A 14,186-nucleotide genomic window follows, 5' to 3' on the forward strand; every position below is an offset into this window, starting at 1 on the left:
TACTTTAAATTATCTTTTTTTGGTCACTAAAGCAGATTTACCAGCTAATAGTTGATAATCACATTTTGTACATCACGTAAAATGTGGAAAAGGAAATGTATACACCTCTTTTAAAGTTTTAAAGAATGAATTTGGTTGAATTGCTTTGATCAAACATTATTGACATATGTCAAACTTTTAGACAATTATGTTCATCTTTGTCCTGCAATCCTTTAAAACAGACTGGATTTACATGAGTTCAACAGTACAGGACAAAACACAGAAGAAAAACACAAAGATGCCTAATTTCTTCCCCACAATTAACACTCAGCATATCACCGTCTCACTGGTAATGAATCGCTGCTAGATTGCAATATGAGCTGACGGTTGAAAATAATCTTTTAAAACTTTGTGGAGTTATGAAAGGATCCGTTTCAGAAGAAAAACGCGTTTGTTATTTTCATCTCAAACTATCCAAACTGGTGATAAAGATTCTAATTTTTTACCCAGAGCTAAAAATAAAACCAACCCAACACGGATCTGATGGGGAAGGTTCTGATCTTATCCGTCTTTTGGTTTCTACTCACCGTTTCTATGAGTTTGCGGTTTTCTATTAGCTGCCTTTTGTCTTTGATCTCGTTGGATGCCACCCACGTCTTGATCTGGTCTCGAAGACGCTGCAGGACCAGAAGAAGAAGAAGAAGGAGAGGGAAAGAAAGCGGGGAGAGAGAAAGATCCATGAGTGACACTTGCGATACATGCAGAGACTCATCTCCAGCAGTCATGGATGGTGAACTTGACGTCTGCACGCAGCAGCAAACAGGCTTGGCTTGGTCCACATGAGCAAGGTGATATTTAACACGCAGGGATGGAAACACAAACACACACACACACTCACACCTTTACCTGCAGGCACTAGAAAACCAGCCTTGTCATCCAATTTCCAGAAACATCTATTTAAGCCAGCTTCAGCAGTTTCTGTCCCACCAGTTTGCTGCAGATTGGCAACAAATTAGACCCTGTTTTACACGGTGATGAAGCTGATCTGCAGCGTTTAGCAATGTGTAAAAAAAACACACTGCGATCAGCCGGGAAGGACGTGGGGAAGGGAACACAAGATAACACTATAACCTGATTTCAGGCAGGTGTAGAAGCAATCTGCAGCTGAAAACAAACATCTCTCTCAGTTTGTGAGCAGTTCTTCCAAATATGCCGTGCTTTTTCAAATACATGACACAGAGCAGTGGTTTCCAACATGAGGTCTGGGTCCCCCTGGTGGGGCATCATAGATCCTGGGGCGTGGGCACATTACATTTGTACACACAAGAAAAAAAAAAAACTATAAATCCAGGGCTGGAAACCGCTGCCCTAACGAGGGAAGAGGGAGGAAATCGGCAGCGATCCTCCTAACAGCGCCACCAACAGGATCTTCAAGAACACACTAAAAATTCATCAATGATCCCGTGATGTTTGGATGGATGGAAGGCTTGAAGTGATGAATGAACGAATGAAAACATGACTGAAAATCATGACGCAGGATACGTCCCTCTCACATATCGGCCACGTTTGGCGTTTCTGGGTAATTTCCCGGTGTCCTGGTTGACTGAGCTGGTGTATTTTCAAGTAAGTGAACAGGTTTACTGGCACAGTCATGGGCGCCAAATGCTCCCATGAGCATGTGTCCTCCCCCCCAGACCCCCCTGGAGAGACGAGTCAGCGTCGGAGGCCTCAGCTGGAGTGTTAAAACTGGGTCAACTGTTTAGTCAAAGTGTCGAGGGGCACAAATATCCGAGAGGTGGGTTAAAATCCCACTGCTCCTGCTGAACATTTCAGAGCAAATCCAGACGCTTCATCTGGTGGACTTTTAAATAAACAACATTCAAACAATGATTTAATTTAAAAGGTTTTGAACCTCAAATTGCAAATCAGTTTCATATTGAACGACCCTTTTGCCGTGAGGTCTGAATCATCTCATTCTCACCTGTAGCTTTTTAATCTCTTTCTTGAGGTCTGCTTCATATTTCTCCTTCTGGTTCGCGTTGGCTGCATTGTGAAGCTGCGAAGAAAAGCAAAATACATTTTAAAATACTGATCATTTACGACAGGACAGTTGTCAATAGCATCTCCACCAACAGGTGAATTTTATTTTGGTTTGTGTAGCTGTATTTAAAGGGAATTTAATTCGCTTCATGAGCAAAATTATCATAACTTACGCTGAAAAACATGAACACAGGAGCAGGACTGATTTTGAAACAAACCCAAAAATACAGAATTAAAGGCACCTCGAGTAAAGCAACAGTATTTAAGTGGATAAACAAGCTCTGGGACAGTGTGATGGAAGTGCAGCAGCGGCCAAAAAGACACAATAAATACAGGATGTAATGAAGGAAAAAAGGACGACTGGGATGTTGGCTAACCGAACCACTAATGACTTTCTGTCTCTTTATTAGCAGAAGTGATCTGCTCTCTGGGCCTCTGGGCCGCTGTTTGCTCAGGGCTGCTTTAACTTCCACTCACTGTTATTATGAGCATCCTGAGCATGGTGCGGTAATGATAGCCGTTATTTAACTACAATGAAGGCAGCGGGCTCAAGGCACTAAGGTCCAGAAATACCACGTTTCACTAGCAGCGAGGCCAACGTTCACCCTTGATTTTTCTGTATTTATTCCCTCTTCAGAACAAGGAATGAACAACAATTAGGAATAAAAACATTGAAAATGATGATGTAGGTGGCATCGGATCAAATAGCTCTGAGCCATTTTATCTTTAAAAACATCAGGTTCCAGCTCCTCAGAAGACAGTTTTTATTGTGTTTTTAGTCATTCATAACAAATAAGAAAATCTTCAGACTATTAGTATTCTTAATTAACAATTTGAGTTGATCAGCCGCTAGAAAAAGTGATATGCTGATCATTCAAAACAAGAAGTAACTACTATTGGTTTTACTGCAGACATGTGGAGCTGTGACGTTCGTCCAATTTCGTTGCACGATGAATTGATTCCGACACTTTCTGGTCAATGCAGCAGCGTAGGTAGCATTGGATCAAACACACCACTTTCACAACTTCCACAAGAAAATATAAGTGTTGCATCAGGAAAGCATTAGGATCGAGTGATGCTCGGTAGTTAAATAAATGAATAAATAGGAATCGGCTTGGGCACAAAAATTCTTACTGGGAAATCCATTCGAAAAGCAAGGTGAAAAAAGCTTTTAAAAAAGTTTTAAATGGGGAAAAAGTAAAAGTTGAAGAATGAAGGGAAAAAGTCAAAACAATTCAATTTAAAATGATATAACAGCAGCAACTCTAGCATCTATCATATTTGCTGATGAGTTTGGACGTCTTACCTTTTGCCAGATGTCTTCAAACTGTTCCACTCCCTCCGCTACTTTTTTCAGACATCGATCTATTTCACCTGGAGCGCAAAAGAAAGAGGAGAATGAATAAATTAAATACATTAAAAAAATGTGATTAAGCTAATCCTTCAAAGAGCCGCCACAGCCAACACATCAAAATCACACAAACACCGGTATCCTACTTATTACATAATTTATTATTTAACACCGTCGTATTCAAACGTACTTGTGATTAGTCACCATCAACAGAGAGATGAAAAGTGGTTAACACTCCGCAGCAGTAATGACGATCCGGGTGTTTTCATTACCGACTTACATTAAATTAAAACTCAATTAAAGCGGCCTTTGTTATATTTCAAACTCCAGGTTGGAGAGGGTTTTCTCAGTAAAGCACTCACTTTTTTTAACAAAGCAGGCTGCTGAAGTGCTCGGTTTTGTATCAGACACAGAAAATACAACAAATGGCGCTTCCCACAGCAGGGCACTCAGAAATTGCCGCTGACATGTCATGAAATATGCAGAGCGTAAAAGGCACATTATGCTCGTAAGCGAGAGGCGACATGCATACACGTACACAAATGTGTTTTGTAACGTAAAGGCCAGATAGAGTCACTGAAGTCTTGAGAGCGCAGCTCCATAAATAGCGTGCGGTGGATGGTGGAGGAGTCAAAACAGATTAGGGAGAGACAAACACGTCTAGATTTAGGCTTTGTTATCACTGGCATGTCCCAGATTTACGGTCCTCTCACGGTGTGACACAGATTAGCTGCTCGCTACGAAATGTAAACAGGAAAACAACTATTTGAGGCTTATTTTTGCATTTCTGACCTGGCTCACATCACCTCTAGCAGTTTTCCATCTCTGTTTCTCAGTTTTAATTCAGTGGGATGTCATTTCTCCCCAATATGCTCGAACTCAGAGTTCTAAATTTCTGTCATTTGACTGCACAATAGTCACTTAAAAAAAGAAAACAAACAAAAAAAAAAAACGAAAAACAATTTTACTAATTTCTACATACCATGTCATTAAGAAGTGAAAAACTGAATTGATCAGTCTTTCTGAAGCTTGTGATTTAACATTTACGAGAACATAAAGGCTGCGGCATGCAACGTCAAAATCACAGTCAGTAATGTTTTTGAGTCTTCTGGACGCTAAAGGAATAAAAATCAAACTTAGCAGGTTCAGATTCTGAAAAGGAGAAGAAGATGGGTCAAAATATTTCAGGAGAGTCTGAACGCAGAAAAGATAATGGAATAGGAAACGCTTAATACATAAATACATGTGACCCTCTTCGGGTTATTTTTTTCTACGTTCAAGGTTAGCACCCTCTGGTTCATGGCTCGATAATCTGTCAATTTCAGAGATTTGTGCATTTCAGGCATTGGTTTATTCCAATATGATAAAGGTTACTGTAGAAAGGCTGTGAAAGTTTGGATTGGTTGCCTTCTGACACAAAACTACAGCCATCCAAAAAAATGCTGAATATTACAAGCATTCTAGCTGACTATCTCGCCTTTTGATATTATTTCCATTATTAAGCAGTCAGTAAAGCAAAGTAAACAGTAAAGTTTCCAATAGAAATGAGCGAAAATGGTGTTAACTGAACGTTTAAAGTTAATGTAATAATGCATGACTGTATGTAGCAATGCTATCTTCATAATAATTTTTTTGAACACAGAAATATTGCACATTTTAAACGTGACAATCAAAAACTTCTGATTCCTGAAGGTAGATTTTTTCCCCTAATCAATTGACATCAAAACACTGAGATTCAATAAAAATACAAATCAAATTGATCCCTCACGGCCCCATATTTCAATTTTGAGCAACAGTGCAGGTGACAATATGAAAACAAAGGAGAAAGATGAAGTGTTCAGCGACTTTTGATGAAGTCGTCTGAACACACTTCAGTTGGAGTCTGGCCTTAAAGAGCCTTGATGTGGAGATGCTGCTGAGGGCGTGTTATTTTTAGATGAAAGTCTACCTCCTCTGTAATAATACATTACAATTTGACAGAGCTGGGGTACGGCTGGTGCGTGATCTTCTCTTCTTCACGAAGATATTTCAGGGGAAGCTCCATGTGCGTGTGACGGCGTTTTGTTTTTAACGTGACAAAGAGAAGAGAAGGATGAGTGACGCTGAAACCTGTCACAAACTCTTGTTTTCAGCCCGCAGTCACAAACATGAGAAGAAAATCAAAGTGTCAAAGTGAGGGACTGGAGAGGAGAATTTGGCTGTGACGATCAGAGACGTTGGTCTGGACCAGCTTCACAGCTGTGGTCAAACATACTGATAACAGAACTGAACCAGTGAGCGATAAAGTGTGTGTGAGGACTGAATCATGCGCCATCAAAGTGTGTCATCGCTAACAGATGTGTACAGACCCACTGTCACCCTGTGATCCAAAAAAAAACAAAAAAAACAAGTGGTCTGAGCTGCAGCAGACCAAAACAGGAAGACAAAACAAGCCCTTCAGTGGAGGTGGAAAACAAACAAATACAACCACCGGCTCAAAACTGGAACTATAACATTGGAGTGCTGACAAGAACTGATGATATGATTGTATTGTTCTCTGCATACAGGAGTACTTACACAAGTAAGTTACTAAACTTATTCCTCAGCAATCCATAAACATATGCAGTTGCATTTGATTTCCTGCTCATTTTAAATCAGGAAAATCCAGGCAAAACATTGCTGCCAGGTGTGATCTTCTTAAAATGAAAAGGAAGTAGTATATTAAAGTTTATAACAGTTTGTGTGGTTTTGGGTAAACTCTGTTTGTAAAATAGTTGTAGATCGTCACCGATCACTTTCTCTCCAATTAATGCAGTAACTCCACGGAACTCCACGGAACTCCACAGTTTTTACCATGAACTGTCATACTTGGACAGAAAACTGTAGAATTTTTTTTCACATAATGTAACCAAAAAAAAAAAAACCAAAAAAAAAATTGTTATTATGAAACAACATAAAATGTAGTGAAATATATCTTAAAAAGTGACGTCCAGTCATTCCCTAAAAAGTAGTTTCACCAATACAATGTGGAGGAAAAAAAGGAAACATTACAGATGTTAAAGAAAACTTAATCACAAATTTTAAAAAAGGATTTTGTTATCACATACAGAGAAACACCTTCAGACTACCTGAACTGGTAATAAGTCATCTTAGAAATTTTGCTTTGTGAGTTTAAGTAAAAAACAAAACAAAAAAAACCCCAACAACTTATAGTAAAAAAACAAAACAAAAAAAAAAACGTGTTGTATTTGTACAGTTGAAACATGTAGAAACATGAGGCCGTTTTCTGCCGTAAAACCACGATACAGCACACATACTCTCCAGGACAGGTTATTTGTTTGTTTTTTGTTTTACTAATCGTAGAAAGAGTCAGAGGCAGATATCAACACATCTCGTTTCAGAAAGCTCCTGCTCCGTGCTTCTTGTGTACTCTTACTTGTGAACAAACAGATAAACAGAAGCAAAGGCCATAAGAGGCAAAGCCATCCCCTTTTGCTCTGAAGCTTCAGGAACTGAAACCAGATTTATTCCTGCCAAACCCTTCTGAACCGGCAGGACGGCCGTGTAAACACATCAGTAAACAGCTCACGTGACTACAAGCTCTGCCTCTTTTCTAAACCACTCAACATAAAAACACTCCAAAGTCAACAAGAGGAATCTCTTTAGGTCGCAGAGGTGTGACCACACCCCAATGTTAGGTATCAGCAGTGCGCTCCACTTCACCACAAACCTGCCATGAGGGGACTTTCCAATCATTCTGAACGACTTTTATCTTGCTGTATGATCATTTGTGGTGAACGTCACCCGCCTGGACGCTGATCAGAGCGCCACAAATCTGCAAGATTAACTCGGGTCCAAACACTCACCTTGAAGTTTCCTTTTATCGGCCATGACTGATGACTAAGATGATGTCTTCATGCCTTCTTTCACTACGGAGACACAAAAGAAAAATAAAACATTTATTTACACAGAGAACAGACGCATTAATAAACGGCGCAGCAGATGAGATTTTCCTGATGAAAACACCGGAGAGAGAACAAAGAATGAAACATTTATAACACAGTCAGGAAAAGGTGGAAGGAGGGAGGATACAAGGCTGAGAGATAATGCTGCAGCTATTCGCGGGATATTTTAGAATTATTGGTATAAGGCAGAGTCCTGTGGTGGTCTGCATCCAGTCTGAGTGAAGGCTTTCTGTGCAGTTTGCATGTTCTTCAATAGAGGAGTTTAGAAGGATCGTCGAGGCGTCAGAAAGAGAATCTCATGATGTTAAATGGTCAAATCGAAACAATTAAATGTGATAAGACTTTCATATAATTAATGTCAAAAAAGATCCTTCATCATCGACTTATATTCCTGACTAAAAGCAGCCACACAGATGGACGTGGACAGTTTAAGGAGTTTTAGTTTACGCAATTTTTTTTTTTTTTTTTTGACTCTGGGACTTCTACCATAATGAGTCTTTTTTCCCTCCATTATACAAACAGAACAGAACACTGTAAAGCGAGTTGTGAGTTTTTAAACACTGATGAGGGTCCTTCAGTGCCTCCCAGACCCTCACCTCACCTCACCGCTGTTCCTAATGAAGTGACAACTCGGAGGGTTTTAGGCAGAAAAGTGAGAAGAATAGATAAGACAAAGGTAATCTACATAAGGCACTTTCAAAAAGCTGCAGGTGATCCAAACTACTGACAACATTATGTGACTAAAAAAAAAAACTAAAAAATCCTGATATCACCATATGTTACAATCCAACAAAACAAATCTGAACTAAATTGTTGGAATACTTTTGGTATAAAAGGAGTGAGAAAGTCAAAATAAACTATCTGGATGCTGTTCATATAACTTGAAGTTTGATAAACTGATGTTATAATGTATGTACTTGAAGCTTTTTATGCTCATATTTTCTTCATATGTGTAAAAAAAAAAAAAAAAACTTTGCAAGTGGAAGCAGCTTTTTTAGAAAGACAAAAATAGATCTCTTTATCAAATTTCTTTGAAAGGATTGTGTTGTGATGACTTAAAATGTATAATAAGTTTAATTTTCAATTCACGGGGGAAGACACTTACAAATTGCAACATATTGATATAAAATTGTGACCCTGAAGCACTTTTGAGACATCTGTTGTAAATAAACACTGCTCTTGGTCTACAGCTGGCATCAAGTGCATTCAAATTGAGTTCTAAAATTATTTACCTGCTTTGCACAGACACAGCAAACATAGGGAAACTTCTGTGAATATTTTTTCAGAAATGGAAACAAAGATGTTTATTCAGTGACCAGCTTCAGCTGCAAGTGACACATGAAGTGGCATCAGCTGACTTTCATGCCTCAACTCCAAACTGAAAGACACCCAGTCATATTTGGAGCCACTTTTAAACTTCAATGAATATTTTTCCCTCTCTGACGGACAGGAGCTTCACCTCGGCCTCATTTGACAACCACGTAGTTATGCAAGCACTTTGTTTTGTGTGCGAGTGTTTTGTTCAACTTCGTCTTCTGCTGCAACAACAAAGAGCACCCGTGCCAATTTCCTTCATGACAACAACACAACTGAACCACAATGAGGTTAAAATAACACACTGAAACCATACAGTGAATGCCCTGAATCAGTTCATCTGGCACACAACTGTTTCAGTATTCTTACTGGACAGTGAGCAGAACCGGTTTCAGGACAGCTGAGCTTCACTTTGGAGTTTGCATATTCTCCCTGTGTGATCAGAGTTTCCTCATAAGCTCTGACTTCACGCCAAAATCAAAAAACATGCATTTAAGGTCATTTGTGTGTGTTTGTTTGGTTGTCTGTGTGGATAAATGAGTGAATAACCCAATAATATTGATACTTATGATTAAATGCATGTCTGTTGTCATTTGATTCACTATTTTTAAACACTGCAGTTAGTATTTTTAGACATATACTGTTTATTTCATCAAAGTTAAAAGTTATCATGCTTCAATAGGATTTCCTGCAGGCATAAACAAAATGAAAGATTGTCTTTTTAACAGCTATAATATGAAAGGAACGTTCTTTTACAGCACAAACTTAAGAGTTACCCTCACGCTTTAGGCTTTTGTACAAAACATCTCCACAAGGGAAACCAGCTTTGCTTTTCCTTTTCCACTACAAAAATCAAACTAGTTTCATCACCAAACAACAAAGTGGGCTCGTGACGGCTCTGTTTCTCCAGCCTGACAGTCAGTAGTGGAGCAGTATTTCATTTCATCCCGAGCAGGTCACAATCGGTCAGGACGCTTCTGACAGAGGTGCTGCCTCCTTAAATCCTCACAAGACAGGCTTCAAACACAATCTGTCAAAACTAAAAGTTTTCATCCTGCACTTGAACCTACAACTGTGTCATTCATCACATCCAATCAGCGTCTTTCTCAAACCTAAAAATAAACTCGGCAGTCTTACTGTTCATGATGCTGTCACAAGAGGATGCAGTGAATTAAATGTGTGGTAACAGTTGCAGGTTTCCTGTGTGCATTAAAAAAAACAGTGTGTGTGTGTGTGTGTGTATGTGAAAAGTTGTGAAACAGAAATTCGCTACAAACACTACACACACACACCATCCACTGCTGACAGCGTGCACATAAACATCAGAAGTGAACAACAGAGCAATGACAAAAGGTGGGAATCATGTTTTATTGTCTGTCACGTGGATGGCCAGGTGTGTGTCTGTGTGTTATCTGAGAATCACAAAACACCAGGAGGCTTCATAAGAAGAAGGTGAGCCGACAGAGGCAGCGTTATGCTTTCTACCGAGTTCTGCTGTGAAACCTTTTCATAGTTCAACAACACCAAGTTAGGTACATGTTTCAAAGAATTCCTACATTAATCTAAAGCCGGCCGCACACAAAGAGAATCTGGCTGGTTTCGTCCAGATTCTGCCTCCTCCCAACCTCGCACGGACAACAGCCGATTATCTTTGCTGTTAAACGATTCTCCTGTAAGAGTATCTTGATGTCTGTGGTGTGTTAAGAGTGAATTTGTGTTAACAATCAGCTCCAAAATGATAGGAATGCCTGTTTTACCATCCAAATACAAGATAAGTGGAAAAGATGCCAAACTTTTAGATATTCTCGTGAGGAGAACATGCACACTAGATCCTGTAGAATCATTATTCACGGGTAACATGTATGTAAATAACAATATGGAGCGAGCTGGATGTTAAATAGTGAGGAAACCCCTCCCATCTGTTTATTTTCCACCATTCTTTCCATAATATAATAGTGCACTTTACTGGGGATGGGACGGGATCTCGTGTCACGAGATCTTGCGAGATCGAAATGCCGTGAGATTTCTCGTCCATGCGTTGAACGATATTGAGTACGTTTTACATGCAGGCAATAACCCCTTCTTAACTGGAATATTGACGGAATAATACATTATATGGCACACAGCATGTAAACACGTGCAAAACCCCCAATATGCTCATATTCATATTTAAAAACCCGGTGGAAAGGGACATGAAATACTGTTCTGCGCAAGTTCTATCCGCAAGGAATCTTGGTCTTTATAGTACACAAACTACTTGTGATACAGTTTAGTCGCTACGACGCAAATAAAATGTGCGGAAACGATTGTTCAGTTCTTCTTTTACTGAAAAAACACCGCATCGCATCATTGAACATATTACCACGTGTTGCTGCCAACACTTTTTCTAACATGCAGAGAGCCTGCAGTGCCCTCCTTCTTCTGTGGTGTCTGTGTAAAATAAGGTTGAGCATGCAAACAGCACACCTAATGGCATGAAGTACAAATGCAGTCATGGCGTCGTCTGTGCTCCGTGGTTTGAATGGGGATATCACTGATCATGTAGGTGACCCAGCGTCCTCTTTTACCCAGACATGTCCACTTTTTACGTCCTGTCGGGTTTTTTTAAATTCAAGGAAATGTCCGGGGTTTACCGTTTCTCATAGCACGTGAACGTAAATTGATCAGCGCTTTGTACACAATACTATGATAATACTTTGACACAGACACAGACACAGTCACACGGAGTGGATGGGGCTGTTCAGATAGCGGAGCACGGAAGAGCGCTTTCTCAGATGAACTGCAAAAAAATTTTCCAACATACCGAGATGAAAAATAGAAAAAGAAAAGCAGGATGAAGAAAATAAAGATTAAAAGTATATATCCTTTGTGTTTGTTAAGTTAGTATTTTGGTGAGACAAAACAAATAAAAAAAAAAAACCTTACAATTTTCAAAATCTTTATGTGTGTGGCCTGCTTAAGGCTGCATGATCAAAAATGGGTCGTGATCACTTTATCAACAAGTACAATATAAAATTCACGGATGTCTGAATTAGCAGCAATAATGTCGATGTCCATGTGCAGTGCATCGGAAAATTGTGGGACGTGGTGGGAAATACATTCTGGTCCATCAAGAACCTATCTCAGTGTGCCTGCAGAGGGTGAGCAGACTCCACACCTTAAAGGGTTAGGGCTGTGTTGACAGCAGCCATATAACGTTAACGTTACAAAGGATCGATTCAAGCGCTCAAGTTGACCAGCAGGTGTAAATAAAGCCTTCAATAAAGTCCTTTCCACAACAGAAACCAAGCAAACACAGACCTTCCCTTAAAGAATTCCTTTACCATGCAAATAAACTACTAACCAGAGGTTTAATTCTCAATTTCACAGACATGAGCTCTGCTTGCTGAATTAATTGGACAGCCATTAAAATTAAAAATGCAACACTCTTTGACCCAGAAAAGGCTCCAAACTATGTTAAACAGACTCACACATGGTGCAGGTCTGCTAATGGAGGGGAAGAAAATAAGCACAGGCATGTTTTTCATGCAGTCTGGGTTGAGGAAATTATGCCAAGTCAGCATCAAGACTCAAACTACCAGCAGGTCAGCATCAGGCCGGCTATCAAGTGCGGACGCGGGCCATTAAACAAGACATGTGTGGCGACGCGGAAAAATGCTGCGATTATGATTCGGTTCGGACACGTGATACAGAATAAAGCTAAGAAAAAAATAAACTGCTTCCACTTGCATGCATGGAAGGTTTCATTTGGTCAAAATACATGGTTAATAACAATATTCTCATCTGTTAACCTCAGGCAAGACTATTGCAATACAGTGAGTGAGAAGAGATGGTGGTTCCTCTTCAGCTGTACCCCAAACTTGTCAATGTGAAGCATTTCTCATGGGTTAACCGTAGAGCACTGAGAAAAGTTATGCCAGTGTTCACAACTATTCTGCTGATATAAAAAGCAGAGAAATGAAATCTTGTGCTCAAGTTAAAAGCTGGCAGACAACTACTCTGGCGCCGACTTTCCAAACTCAGATTGAGTTCAAATAAATGTTCTTATGTAAAAACAGTCTTGTTTCAAAAATTCTTAGTTATTGCCCACATTTGCAAGCATTCATAATATCTAATATCCTTCGTTTCAGATTTTGTGCAGCGAGGAGCTGCTGTGAGAACTACATTTCTTTATCTTCTTACACACACTTTCAAGCAAACGGTCACAGCTCAGCCTACAAGTATCACTAACAAAACAACTTTATTACTCTGTGTGTCTGTACAAAAACTGTGAATCAAATCTCTGACCCTGCTTCTTCATAAACAGAAAATACAGTCAAAAACAGCTCTAAGTGTAACACTGTAACTTTATATTTTCCCACATGAATAAAGTGAAGCCACAAAGTAACTGTTAATGTTTGCACAGCAACTTGAGGAGAGTTGGAGGAGAACTGTTTTGCACCACTCACCAGTAGAGGAATGTATTTATTGGGGGGAAAAAAATGTACATGTTGAAAACTAAACTTTGTACTAGATGACAATTGGAGGAAATTTAAGTCTACAAATCGAGCGTGTGTATATGAGCCTTTGGTTCTGTTGGATTGCACTCAATTTAAAGTGATCTTTGAGTTGTCCAGAACAAAATGTATCAATCAAATATATTTAAAATGTATGAATGTCATTTCAAAATCAAATACTTCCTCCACCACTCACTTTTGGGCTTAGTCAGCAGGCTTCCATGCAACTCCATGGCACCTTGAATTAAAAGGACTCCATGTAAGGTGTAGAGACAGGAGGAAGCTGAACGGCCGGAGATGAACGGTCAGAATCTGCACAGGTATTTGTTCAAAAATACCATGATAAAATTGCTTTGGAAACAGTTTGATCTGGGATCTGAGCTGCCATTGAACAAAGTTTTGTCTGTGCTCAAATGATTACATTTAACTGCATTATAGGTGACCAATATATTGCATGGCTATTTTTTAAACCAGCAGATGACCAGTTAACACATACTTCCAAAGAATGACTAAAGAAAAGGCAGAATACACCCCGAACATATCAAAAACAGAGACACACTTATACATTGACATTCATACTTCAAGTTTTTAGACTGTATGAGAAAGGTTGATAAATAAAAACTATACATTCAGAAGAGGAACATGCAAATTCAAACTGGAAATCCTCTCAATAAGAAGAAAGTGCTAACCACTACACCATGAGCTGCTCCACTCTGACTTCTGCAGATCAATAAAATTTAGGTAAAAAATAATTTTGAAACATGCACGATATCTTAAACACTGATAACTATTTTAACTGCTGGCTGACGCCACTGCCGACACTTTATTACCGTCAGATGATAACACACACTGAATTTTAAAGCAGATTATGTGGATTATAAAGGTAGTGTCTACTACTGAAGGAGCTTCACACTAACTCGATGATTATTACTGTCCTATGCTTTGATGTCGCATCGCTCTGGGGGCATTGTGATCTTGCATGTGGTGTACAACAAAGTCATAAAAAGTGTCCTCCACACGCGCATTGTTTATTTTTGCACCTGCACCTCAGAATTAAAGGAT

The 14,186-nt window shown here is 39.4% G+C and overlaps 1 protein-coding gene across 2 annotated transcripts in view; it reads right to left on the reverse strand.

Annotated features, from left to right (window-relative positions):
- Positions 1-14,186, reverse strand: part of LOC115409525 (CCR4-NOT transcription complex subunit 3-like) — a 33,797-nt gene that overhangs the window by 18,910 nt on the left and 701 nt on the right. For both annotated transcript variants that reach the window (XM_030120750.1, XM_030120749.1), the window contains exons 2-5: positions 7,216-7,278; positions 3,326-3,393; positions 1,961-2,035; positions 567-656 (exon numbers count right to left, since the gene is read on the reverse strand). In XM_030120750.1, the coding sequence (XP_029976610.1) occupies positions 567-656; positions 1,961-2,035; positions 3,326-3,393; positions 7,216-7,240 (258 nt within the window). In that variant the 5' untranslated portion in view covers positions 7,241-7,278. The remainder of the gene's footprint in view (positions 1-566; positions 657-1,960; positions 2,036-3,325; positions 3,394-7,215; positions 7,279-14,186) is intronic.

This window comes from Salarias fasciatus, chromosome 22 (assembly GCF_902148845.1).
Source record: "Salarias fasciatus chromosome 22, fSalaFa1.1, whole genome shotgun sequence".
NCBI classification, from domain to species: Eukaryota; Metazoa; Chordata; class Actinopteri; order Blenniiformes; family Blenniidae; genus Salarias; species Salarias fasciatus.